Genomic DNA, 13,430 nt, shown 5'->3' with positions numbered 1-13,430 from the left:
ACACACACCAGGCTTTATGGAATTGTCTCTACTACTGCTTTAAATCAACTTTCAACTGCATTAATTTATGCAGTATTCAATGGGATGATTTTATGTGTAAAGCTTACAAAAAGGACTAAGCTAATGACAAATTAATAAAAAATGTTCTGCTATTTGACATGTTAGGCAACTCATTTTCATGAACATTAACACACGTCTAACCGTTCAATGAATAGCCCTCTGCTGACCATTTTTCAGTCTTCCCAAGTTTATTTGAAGACAGTAGATATTTTATGATCTACACTAGCCACCTAGTGATGCACCAGAGAATTGATTAATGTAGAATTTTGCAGTGACTGTGTACATATCAAATATTTTCACACTAGACATAGTTGTTCTATGATCTGCACAAATTTATTTTCTATACAGAGCTTTTAGTTAGAATGATTAACAGCAGCCTTCTCAAAGTTGAGATATTTGCTCATCAGCCACCCTACCATTGTTGTTTCACAGAACACTCCCAGGTGTTGTGAAGTGCACAATTTCTACAAATGAAAATCCACCTTTGAGATGTGGTTCTCAATTCCAAGAAATGTTATTATTATAAATATGCCAACTCAATTTGAAGTTTATGAGAAAATGTCCTCTCATTTAAAATGACAAAAATAAACATTTATTACTTTCTCTACATCCATAACGATATGCTCTGTAACTATACTGAGTAGGTGTACATTTATAAAGTTATCAGTAGGACTGTCACTTAGTTTAATGTGAAACCAATTTATTAAGTAACAATTAGCCCAACCCAGCAAGAAAAAAATCCTTAAGCATATGGTTTAACATGTCTATCCCTTAGAAAGGTTCAGTGCTGCATGTACAGTGGTACCTCAGGTTAAGTACCGTATTTTTTGCCCTATAGGATGCACTTTTTCCCCTCCAAAAATGAAGGGGAAATGTGTGTGCGTCCTATGGGGCGAATACAGGCTTTCTCGCTCTCCAGGCTTCAGGAAGCTCTGCGCAACCCTCTGGAGCCCGGCACCAAGCCGCGCCGGCCTCTGGAAGGTCGCGCAGAGCTGCCTGCCCTCCTGGGGTCCGCACAGCTCTGCGTGACCCTTGGGAGCCCGGCGCCAAGCCGCGCCGGGCTCCGGAGGGTTGCGCAGAGCTGCCTGCATTTCGAAGCCTGGGGCGCGCTGAAGAGCGCACCCGGGCTTCGCACAGCTGTCCGCAAGCCTGGGGAGACGGGCGCGGCTCCCTAGGCTTGCGGATAGCAGGCTGTTCTGGGGGCTGGGGTCGGGGGAAGCTCAGGCTTCCCCCACGCCAGCCCCGTGCCTGGGGGAGAAATATATATTTTTTCTTTATTTCCCCCCCAAAAAAACTAGGTGCGTCCTATAGGGCGTCCTATGAGGCGAAAAATACGGTACTTAATTTGTTCTGGAGGTCCGTTCTTAACCTGAAACTGTTCTTAACCTGAAGCACCACTTTAGCTAATGGGGCCTACCGCTGCCACTGCACCGCCAGAGCACAGTTTCTGTTCTCATCCTGAAGTAAAGTTCTTAGCCCGAGGTACTATTTCTGGGTTAGTGGAGTCTGTAACCTGAAGCGTATGTAACCCGAGGTACCACTGTACATCCCCTTGGAAGGCTCAGCGGGGGGGGGGGAGACACCAGACCTAGAGGGAGGAGTAGATAAAACTAATAATATTAATACCGCACCAAAAGAATTCAACACAATAAAATCGCAGATAGCCTAGAGCTGTAGAGCAGAGGATAAAACTTTGAACCAGCAGACTAAAAGAAAGAAACAACTGGAAATGAATAAAAAGCATTAAAAACAAAGAGTGGAGGGGGGAGGTGGGGGATTCTCCTTAAGAACCTTGTATAGTCTAAAGGAAAAAGAAGAGAAAGCAAATGAAATGATGGACAAATAAATCAAGTGGCTGTTGTTTGCTGAAAACAGAAATAAATGAAGAAATAGATAAATAAATCACACCAAAAGCTTTACCAATGAACCAAGGGAAAGGGAAATGGTCCTGTACTGAACTCTCCTAAAGGTTTGCAAACTAATACAAAATGGGGAAAAAAGAAGAGGGGGAAAGCACAAATTGATACAAGTGCTGTTTTTTAATTGTTAAGAAACAGAAAATGATTGGGAAGGATGCAAATAGTTCACTGCTCTTATAAATGCCTTTATTTCCAAGGCAGAATTTGCAGATGGACAACCACGTGAAAAATATGGGCTGACCCTCAGGCAGCAGGCCCACCCATCTTCCCCAGGACGACAGGAGCTGAGGTGATAGTGAGCCAGGCAGGAACTTCAGAACTATTACTTAAGTCCCCGGCTAGCGGCATGCGAAGCAGAGCTTTCCTAGAGCAGAGCTTTCCAAACGCTTCCATGTTGTTGACACACTTTTTAGACATGGGTCATTTCATGACACAGTAATTCCGTTTTACTAGCAAACTGGAGGTTAAACTAACCCCTTTCCAGCCCCGGGAGGAACATGGAGAATGTTTTCACAACACACCTACACACTGCAGTCAACATGTTGCATGCTGCAACACACAGTTTGGAAAGCTCTGCCCCAGAGGCTGTAGGGGGAAGGAGAGAAGTCAAGATAAGCCACTGTTCCTGCCTCTTCCACCAGAGGGAGCTTCCAATGGATCAGAGTCACTTTAATAAACAGCAGGAACTCTTAAATTCTCAAAACGTACACCAGTTCCAATCTAGTATATACTGAATTATTTTGGAGGCAAGAAGGATTTAATAAAGCAAGTAGACTTTGAGACCCTCAGGGCTGTTGGCTACCCTGCCAAGGCTGCTAAACTACAAAATGATTTATATAACCATTTAAATTTCATGTTGTTTTTACAACCTATGGTCACACAATAAAATTCTGCTACAAAAGCTACAGAGCAGAGTATATGGAGCTAAATCATCATTCAAGGGGGGCTAAGGTGAGAAAATGAGAAAGATGAATCCAGGATCTAGTGTCTAGGATCCAGAATGGTCCAAACAGGAAATGAATTCAGGGGGAAATAGAGTGAGGGGAGAGTTTAAAATTGAAATAGTGCATTCTGAACCTCACAAGGAAATAAAGAGAAAAGAAAGAGCAGAAGTGGGGGTGAGACCATATAAATAATACATCTAAACTGTTCAGGCCCAAGAAGGCTGGTTCAGAGAAAGCGGCCAAGAGCAGCCTAAAAAACAGAAAATGGGACCTACCCAAAGCAAGAAATTAATCCCCTTAAAAAGATGGCAAAAAGGTAAGCAGGCCTTCAGAAGCCTCAGAACATGCAAAAATCTATTAGCTAAACTTGAAACTAAGCAAAAATAATATTAAGCAAAGAAGTGAGTGACCTCTAGCGCTGACTACAGGCTCCCATTAATTATCTCTACTTTTCTGCATTCTACTTTTCCTCATTACAATTCAATTATGTATTGGTAAATGATAGTCATGGAGCAAACACCTGCAAAAGCAGTTTTCCATTGTTTTAGAGGATGACACGATCCCAACTCTTACTGGGGCACAGGGAGACTCATGAAGATCATCTAGTGCTGCTAGCCACATCCAATAACAGATCTTGTACTTTATCCACACTGGGGTCTTAGCTCAACTACAGCATGGTCATGATTCTGCTTCTCAAACTCCAGACAGATATTTCTTCCCTCAAGACAGACATTCAAGCCTACTTCAGGCATGAGGAGAATTTCTTGACCAAACTTTCCTTACATTCCTTCTGGGGTAATCATATTTACAAGCACATAGATTTGCTTCCCAAAATTTAGCTCAGTAGCAGAGATGGTTTTGTTGGGTTTCGATTGTTGTTTTGTGCATGCCATTCCCATGCTTATTTACTAGAGTGGTCTTTTTTGTAACTGGGATTAACCAACCCATTGTCTCAGTACACACATCAGAAAGCAGAAGCAAACATGGTGTTGAGAAAATATATTGGCGTGGCTATCCCTATACAATATTTTACCATGCAAAATGCAGCCCTCCCCACAATGTGAGCTTGTACGCAGAGAAATTAAATGGAAATTGGCCCTTACTGAAATTTGCACTCCTCATTTTCAAAAGTTAAGCACATCTGAACATCCTCTCAACAAACACATTTTGTTTGCTTTTTCACGCACAGCATGATCACTTATTATTAATATTTTAACGGCACATTTCAAGAACGACATACATTCTTAGAGAATGTTTTCAAAATTGCACATAGGAAGTAGGTATTTTCATTTTGTTTTTTCCATTTCTTCCTGAATAGCTGTACTATTTTCTCTTACTGCCAAAGAGAGTGCAATGGTTTGCATATTAAAACAAACACCTTTCTGTTTCAGCTGCAGATGTGGGCTGCTGGGCAGCTTATATAAACAGATACTAAATTTCCATAATGCATTAATGACTTAAACCTGACGAAATAAAGCCATAATTGGAAAATACCTGTAAAACGGCAAACTGTCAAACTATCTGTCAGCTATTTTTATGCTGTCTGATAAAAATCTGGCTCCTGTTGAAGGCACAGACACACCAACACAGATCTTTAAAAGCATGCCATCACTGGAGTTCTGCAGAACACCATGATCTCATTTAGCAGGATTATTGGGTTTATGACCTGTGGTTTCCCAATTCTGAACACTGTACGCTCCACTGTGAGTTTTGATTTCAGATAAACACCAAGTCACATTTAATATTATTCTCATTAACACTTGTTCTCCTCTACTCTTTTCATACAGAAACTACCTCCTTAATTTTGAGCATTTTTCCTGGGTCTGATATCTTTTAGGAAGGCATTCACTCTATGTTGACTTCAGCTCCTAAACCTCCATCTATCTGTATGGTGAAAATTTTCTCCCTCGTTTCTAAAAGTGGAGCAAATCTATCTGTACTGAAAATCAGGACTAGGTCATATACTCTGCAAGAAGAGCTTTTAAAAGGGGAGCAACACACAGAGAGAAACAATGGTGTTGTTCAAAATGTATATACAGTATGTAAAGTTTTTTGTTCTTACAAAGTAATACTCATACCTTAAACCAGTGTACTCTGGAGAAGAAAGCACAATTTTGTATAAAAACACCCCAGGCATAAGCTCTGACAAGCTTCAGATTACACCAAACTGACCTTAGCTATAGTCTCCAATGCACGGCTTCTACAATACATTTTACAACCACCTCCTTCAATGTGGTGAGCATCAACTCCTCCTACAAGAAGGCATTAACTATCCCCTGGACCCACCCAGTCAGTCCCTTCTTGCAAGATCTTTAACAGCCAGGGAAGACAAGAGCCGAGAGAGCATGTAAATTATCACATGAACCTATTCAAATACACAGCTAAGAGATCTCTTTGGGCCATAAGTGAAAGTAATCTTACCAGAACAGCGCATTCAACATGTATAGTTTTTTCTGGTGCAGCTGGTATACAATTTATTTCCAGGGAAAACCAGACTTTGCTGTAGGGTGGACTTTGTCCTAAACAGGTCAAGAAATAAGGAGGGCAGGGGGAAAACACAATGAATCTTGAGTATTAACTGAAGACTTAATACAGACATGAAATCATTTCCTGTATGGAAAGCACTTGTGCCCCTTAATATCTAAATTCTATAGCCTTGGATCCTAATTGCAACTTAGGGGCATGCAAAGCCTTGCACTAGCTCTGTACAATTGTTGTATTTTTAAAAATGAAACCCACACTCACCCTGAAATATTAAGTTTGCCAGGTGACAGAGAGGGTCAAGAGGCTACAGTTCAAGACAAACAAATCCGAGGTACCCCTGGTCTCACTGAAGTAATTTCCTGATTATTTGGATACTGGCTAATATAGCCTGACATTTAAAATATTTGAACCAAAACAATTTAATGATGGAAATGTTCGAGAACCTAATGTCATATATTTACATAGCCATGTATTTGAGATACATTTTTCACTTACATTTAAAGTTCAATACAACAAGCCAAGAGTTTTGTCCACCTCCTTTAAACAAAGTCATTTGCCATGGAGCATCCATTAATACTTCTCTCACCATCTAAAATCACTATCTAGAGAGAGTTGCTCAAGGTACAAGACCATGTGTCTACGGGTTTGCTGTTGCCAGGAGCAGAGCAGCTGAGGGTCAGAGAAAGCCCCAAGACAACCTTTTATTAACCACTTCCCCAGCAACAGGGAGAAGAGCAACATCAGGTAAGACCAGTGGATGACACTGCCCATGGCTCAGGCTCCACCTGTCTCATGGAAGTTCTAGGATGGGTGAGGTACTTGCTGGGGTTACAAAAAGTGAGTTAAAAGCCCAGCAGGTGAGGCCAATTAAGACTCCTTGTCCCCACTACTCTACCAGAAACAGAGAGAAGTTACAACCTTCTTCCCTCTGGGTCAGGCAGGGTATAAGACTACGTATGGGAACTGGACCCATTTCTTGCCACATTTATAACTCTAGCAATTCTCCCCATCACCCCATTAACTGGATATTAGTCATCTAAAATTCTGTTCGTGACATGCAGTTGCAGTCCTTGGGAAACAAATCTTAAAAGGCTGAAATTTTCAGAAGCTTTTAACAAAATCTTCTAAACATATACTCCTTAGAAAATTGGGATCGTTGTGTTGTTGTGGGTTTTCTTTCTTTTTAATCTGCCTTAAAGCATCATGCCATCACTTTAAGTTTGGAGGTTCCAGTTCCCTAACTTCTATAAATTATTTTGCATCAGATAATTTTACATAGCTTCAGTATTGTTGCTTAAATATGTTGAGAAGTCAGGTTTGAAGTCACACAAATTTTTAGGCAACAACCTCTGCAAATTATGCTATTCATATATCAATGTTTCTATTCATATATCAATGTTTCTATAGCAGGTGGTGCTGTGGGTTAAACCACAGAGCCTAGGACTTGCCGATCAGAAGGTCGGCGGTTCGAATCCCTGTGACGGGTGAGCTCCCATTGCTCGGTCCCTGCTCCTGCCAACCTAGCAGTTCAAAAGCACGTCAAAGTGCAAGTAGATAAATGGGTACTGAACTGGCGGGAGGGTAAACGGCGTTTCCGTGCGCTGCTCTGGTTCACCAGAAGCGGCTTTGTCATACTGGCCACATGACCCGGAAGCTGTACACCGGCTCCCTCGGCCAATAAAGCGAGATGAGCGCTGCAACCCCAGAGTTGGTCATGACTGGACCTAATGGTCAGGGGTCCCTTTACCTTTATATCAATGTTTCTTGATTGAAAACGCAAGAATCCCCTTATGTTTGTGGCTTGGAGCTACACCAAAAGTAACATTCTCTTGTTTAATCCAAAAGAAAAACATTTTTAATGGTAATTATATCTAACATATTTATTTCAGAATGTGACACTGACACATACACACATACAAACTTTGTATGACATTTATATTTAACTGGAAAAGGAGAGGTGCCTTACAGGATCAGACCACAGTCTGCCTATCTACTGTTTTGTTTCCCACAGTAGTCAGCCCAACTCTACATGTTTATCAAGTAGACGGGTGAGAATGCAACAACAAAACATCTTCCACAGCAGGGAGCAAAACAGCTTTTGAATATAAATGGAATAAGCTTCTGTTTCTCACCCAGTGTGATCTATCATCCTAGATTCTACCATTTCACACCCACCTACGTGAAAATACATTGGCAATAGGAATTAGTAATTTTTTCGGGTCAGTATGTGGGTCATATAAGTTACAGGAAATGTACTGTTGGCTGAAGTACTGAAAATGAGCCAGAGGAAAGCTGTACAAACTATAGAAGAATGCAAGCAAAGTTGGAGAAAATATGTATTTGATGAAAAATAAATCATGCCTTCTTTAACAGAGAGTTGGTTAGATGGGTGAAGGAAACTAAGTGGAAATAACACCACTTGATTTTAGGTAAGAGGTCTTTTTAAAAAAAAATCATAGGCCAATTAAAAAATAAATTGGAAAAATGTGGACTCGCAAGTGTGCACCTTATGTGATTTTCCTCTGGTTTGGCAAGTTGTATCCAAAAATAGCAATTAATGGATTTTTAATAATAGGTGAGAAAGTTATGCTTTATTTATTATTTAAAGGGTTTAGGGCACTGGTTGTGGTAAATACATAAAATGCCTTTATTGATTATTCATCTGTTTATTGGCCTGTCTATAGTCTTAGGACTTGTGTCAATCAACCTCAAAATACTAGTCTGTTTGGATGTTTAGCTTGTTTTAGACTGAACACGTCATTATATAAAAGAAGCTAATTCTGCCTGCCTAATATAAGATTCAACTGGGTTGTTGTTGTTTTTTAACAATTTCAGTGTGATTATCTCAGGGAGATAATGCAATGCCACTCCAGTTTAAAATCTGAATCACCTACATGAAATAACCCCTTAAAACAAGTATTAATTTAAGTCCATTAATATTAACAATAAGACAGCCCTAATTACATAAGCATCCCTGCAATTATAGAGAACAAAAAGCTGCAATTAGGCAAATCATACTCACCCACATACTACATGTACATTTGATATTAATGGGTTTTCATTAGACTATTCTTTTGGAAAATACAATCTCAAACATTTCCCAGAAACTGCTAATAATGAAATAAGGCTCTGAGGGAATATATCACATGACACTAAATAGAAGTAAATATAATGTCCAACAAATTGACCAACATAATTATTTTAAAATTTGATAGACCACAATAAAGCAGCAGGTAGTAAAGAAATTTAAAATGTACAAATTTCAACTTAGTCTTCAAAAGAAAACCTGAATTAAATATTCCAGTGAATAAAACCTAGGACTAGATAAGTCTATGATCCAAGTTTCTTTTTTGGTCCTTAAACTAGAAACATGTACAAGGAGATTCCAAGTTCCAAATGATCTAATTTGTTAAAAGTTATCAGCCATTCTTGATTATTTTCTTTACAAATGTTTGTTTTAAGAAAATATATCATGTCGCCTTCATTATATTGTCTTCAGAAAAAAATTACATGTTGTTATGTGGTATCATAGCAACTCAGAAAGACTACAAATATTTGTCAGTCATGATTGCTAAAAATATTCTCTAAGAAATAATATTCCTATGTGGAATGCCTGATCCCTGGCATGCAACATCAGTAAATGTGGACTGTGGTCAGAAAGTTGAAAAAGTTAGACATTTTCCATTAGCCATTATATCATATTTTTTTCCTTTGCAAAACATAGGATCCTCATTTATCACCGCAGTACATGATGCATTTTTGTCTTTGTCTTATGAAATCTTTCACCAATTTGTTGGGGTTGTGTGGTTTTTTGTAAAGGTTCTGGTATAGCCCTATAGTTTAAATAAGATCCTTCTCTTTTCCCCAGTCACTCATGCTCAGTTTGCATTAACTACTATGCCAGTTTCACCTCAATGCTATTGCATAACTTTTATCCCCAATTATGTATTTCAGCCTTATGCTCTTTCTTTCACCCCTTCTCTCCATGCACTGTATAACAGTCTGCACTTCGAGTTTTTCATTTTCTCAGGGTCACTAGAAATATAGGATTATAGGCCAAGAAATAGGAATCATACTTTTCTCTCTACTGCAAAAGTAAAAGGAACAAAACACAGTTGTAGTAAATATGTGACTAGTTGCATCAGTAACATATTCAAAACTAAGATGCACTGTAAACTCAAATAACAACATGTGCTGCAATAACATATAGCAAAGAGCTTTGCTTAAAATATTTTGTAAAAATATGAGAACAAATTACTGATGACAAATATACAGTGTGAAAAACTACATGGTAAATGTTATGAAATATGCATTGAAAACAAACTATCACTCTGTGTTGCAAAAAGAATTTGGATTTAGAACAAACATTTGAATGATTCAATGAAGTTTGCACCAACACAATATGAACTGAAGACTCATACATATGGTTGCTAAAACAACTAAGGGTCATGTAGCACCCTAAAGAGTAACATATTTATTGTGTCATAAGTTGTCATGAGCCACACCCCACTTTATCAGATGCATGATTGTGACTTGCAAAAAAAATGACACAAAGCAATTTATTTTCAACTGAACAGTCACAAACATTACCAGGTTTCCACTCGTAGCATAGTAATGATTTATAGTTCCAAACTGGTTGTGAGGACAATTTAAACTGCTCCCTGAATGAAGTATAATTTCAATGGAAAGGTTTCTATACTACTCTGATATATTATTTGGTCTAAAAAGCCTCTAGTTTGATTACTGGCAATAGTGTTTTAAATACAAACAAGCAGTTTGTATTTAACCTAAATAAGTATGTTTCTCAAAACAACAAAAGACTAGTCAGCTTACATCCAGGCAATATGCATTATTTAAAAAGGCACATGGTTTAGTGTATAAAATATGCATTTCACTGAAAAATGAATGATGATAGAACATCCATACAGACTGATAATGAAATTACCCATAATAAAAAACCTACCAGTGTTTGCTGCATTGGCTTTTTTCGGTAGTGCTCCTGATAATTTCTGAGGGATCTGTACACCATCTGTCTTCTGTTGCTGTTCTCCATCTTCAGCAGCAAATACAATTACACCTGAAACAAATAGTTACCAGATGTTCTATTAATCAAGGCATTCATTTCATAAGATGGCCTGAAACCCTCATGCCAGTGTACACGCAACCCTGCTTATCAGACAAAATCCATGTTTTTAGCTTAAATGAATTTTTGTATTAGATATTTCATTTTGCAGAAATACCTGGAATTGGGGCCTTCAAATACGGACCATGGCTTAATAAGCTTTCAGTAAATGACATCCCTTTTCCAGTTCAAATTTTAAGGCCTGACCCCCAAAGCAAACATAATGTTGTAAACCTGTTAGACATAGTTGGATATTGGGGGGCTGTGCTCCTTTCAGCACCACGCCAGTGTGAATTCTGCCCCACCTTTTTATTGTCAATTGTGGTTAAGCAAAGTTAATACCTTCTATTTTTCCCTATTGTAAAATTTAGGAATTTTATGGAAATCAATCTCATTTACCCTTTGCAACAGAAAAGTGCCTAGTGAATATGTCAACTTTTGGAAATCTCATTCTGAAATCTAAAGAAGATGAAGTGAGCACCTAGGCTCCAGTTTGAAGGTGGGAGACTTTTACAGGTAAGCTATATAGACTAATTTTTACATGAAAGCAGGACTGCAATGAAAAATCAATTACAAAAGAATTTGGAATTTTAAAAGGGGATTTTAAAGCAAACAAATAAAACTGAATATTGTATTGCTTCCCTTTTCAGCAGTAAAGTAAAAACTCAAAAAAGAGGGGGATATAACTTAATGTCATTTAAAACAAGAGTAAAAGACACAACACAATATGCAGTGGCGTAGCATGGGGGGTGCAGGGGGGGACGGCCGCACCGGGCGCAACATCTGGGGTTAGGGCAAATCCATGGGTTAGGGGGCGCAAATCCATGGGTTAGGGGGCGCAAATCCACGGGTTAGGGGGCGCAAATTACTTGCCTTGCCCTGGGTGCTGACAACCCACGCTACGCCACTGACAATATGCAAAAGAAACCATATTCATATTTCTTTGCCTAGCCACATTTAGCCAGAATATTAAAAATCTTCGTATTGACTAATTATTAGATTGGATCCAGATGTCTATGCTCAGCACAGACAATTGAAATCAGTATAAAGTTGTCAGGTAGAAAAATGGGGGTAAACCTCTGTTAGAAACTCCTGTTAATGGAAGGAGACAGTTCTGGACTAGATAAGAGATGAGCAGAAGGTAGATCAGGATCTACTGGTAGACCTCTTGATACCTTGCAGTAGGTTGACAAGGATTTCTGACTCCCACGTTTCATAACAGAATGAACAAATTAAGACTTCCTCACTAAATTAGACTGCTCAAGTAAGGAAATCTTGGGGCTACCAGGAATAGGATTTTTGTGTGGAAGGACGGTGAGCTCAGCTCAGTTATGATACTCAAAGCAAATCCCTGTGCTCAGCTGCTGAAGGAGCAGCCCGTTAATAGGTTATTGTGTTGTTTAATCAGTGAAATGCCTCTTTGGCTACGATAACTGTATCAAAAATAGCAGAGAGAGCCTTGACTCTGAGCATGCTCTCTGCTGTCTTTGGCTTGTAGTCAAAGACAAATTGGCATATATGGCACAATCCTAGACTAGTTCAACATTCCTTCAGTAAAGTGAAAATTCAAATTGCCTTTGAATTAGGATAAATGTAGGTTGAGCATAGATTTTGAATTGCAGTGTTATTAAAAGTGGCTTGTTGAGGAGGGAGAAAAACTTTTCTAATTGATACTTTGAAAAAACAGAGGTCAGTGATGCATAATTTCATTAGCAGTTAGCTGTGTCTTGTGGAATCATGCAGTAATTATCTCATACTTACAATGTAGCACTAGGTTAAAACCTACCTTGAAATTTTCCGCGTTTCCATGGGAATACAGTCAGAGTATATGCAGCTGTGTCACCAGGCTCTACGGTGAGAATTGGGTCACCACTGACAATTGGAAGATCTGAAGATACCTAGTATGACAAAGCAGCAGCAAAACCAACAATGGCAAAGGCAGCACTGTCAAGATAATGTCGAAAACGTAGCTCTTAGCAGTGAGTTCAAGTACAAATATTACTACATTTCTCTTAATCTTTCCTACAGTGCTTAATTGACTATAGAATGAAGGGAACACTTTCTGCTGTGCTCTTTCAAATGTATCAGAGTTAAAATTTGGTACTATTAATCAAGTGAAGGTACATTAACTCCTTGAAAGATTCCTTCTGACCAGCTACTGAAAATCAGGACCTTTGTTTTGTGCTACGTTCACTAAAGACTTAAGCAGGGGTGAATATGTGTAAAATGGCAGGCTATCTCCTAGCTGTTCTGGCCAGGGTGGGAGGTGGGGATGAGCAAAATATTTATTTTCACCCCAGCATTCTTTTGAGTGTGGGGATGGAGGGAATCCTGTCCATTGAAACAAATGTTACAGGCAATTACCCACACCAGCTCCTGGTTGGCATAGGTAACAAGCCCAATCTGGGGCCTCTCACAGCAATAAAGAGACTTTGGATCCAGTAGATCCAAGGCTGTTTCTGCCCCATCATCATCTTGTCTCTAGAACACCCCTTCTGAGGCCTACCACTGGCAATGGAGCTACATCTATGGAGCTTTCTGCCTTGACAACAGATACCACCGCCAGCACAGAGGCATCTCTGCCCCATCCTAACCCCCTGTGGATATGGGGAAGGGGAGTAATGGTTACCTCTTCATCTAAGGAGCTATGTTAACAAGGCAGTACTGCCTAAGAAGGAAACATGAGATGAAATGCAGGGGAAATGTGCTGGAGTGAGATTGAGTAAAGTAAAGTAAAGTAAAGTAACATAAAGTAAAAATAAACCAGATACTAGGGTGGTATCTACCTGGGAATATGAACAATGCTCAACCATTAATCTCAGATTTCATTAAGACTCTAGTGTGGTTAAATATCAGCAATACATTTAACTACATTTAAAGCATTAGGGGGATATTTGTGCA

The 13,430-nt window shown here is 39.2% G+C and overlaps 1 protein-coding gene across 2 annotated transcripts in view; it reads right to left on the bottom strand.

The window, feature by feature from the left end:
• The window catches only part of CFAP47 (cilia and flagella associated protein 47), a 186,448-nt gene that overhangs the window by 72,515 nt on the left and 100,503 nt on the right, over window positions 1-13,430 (bottom strand). For both annotated transcript variants that reach the window (XM_028727418.2, XM_077927386.1), the window contains 3 exons: window positions 12,316-12,427; window positions 10,371-10,484; window positions 5,345-5,442 (listed from right to left, as the gene is read on the bottom strand). In XM_028727418.2, coding sequence (XP_028583251.2) covers window positions 5,345-5,442; window positions 10,371-10,484; window positions 12,316-12,427 — 324 coding nt within the window. The remainder of the gene's footprint in view (window positions 1-5,344; window positions 5,443-10,370; window positions 10,485-12,315; window positions 12,428-13,430) is intronic.

This window comes from Podarcis muralis, chromosome 4 (assembly GCF_964188315.1).
Source record: "Podarcis muralis chromosome 4, rPodMur119.hap1.1, whole genome shotgun sequence".
Taxonomy (NCBI): domain Eukaryota; kingdom Metazoa; phylum Chordata; class Lepidosauria; order Squamata; family Lacertidae; genus Podarcis; species Podarcis muralis.
Note: the sequence above shows the minus strand (reverse complement) of the source record. Positions and strands in the feature narration are given on the sequence as shown.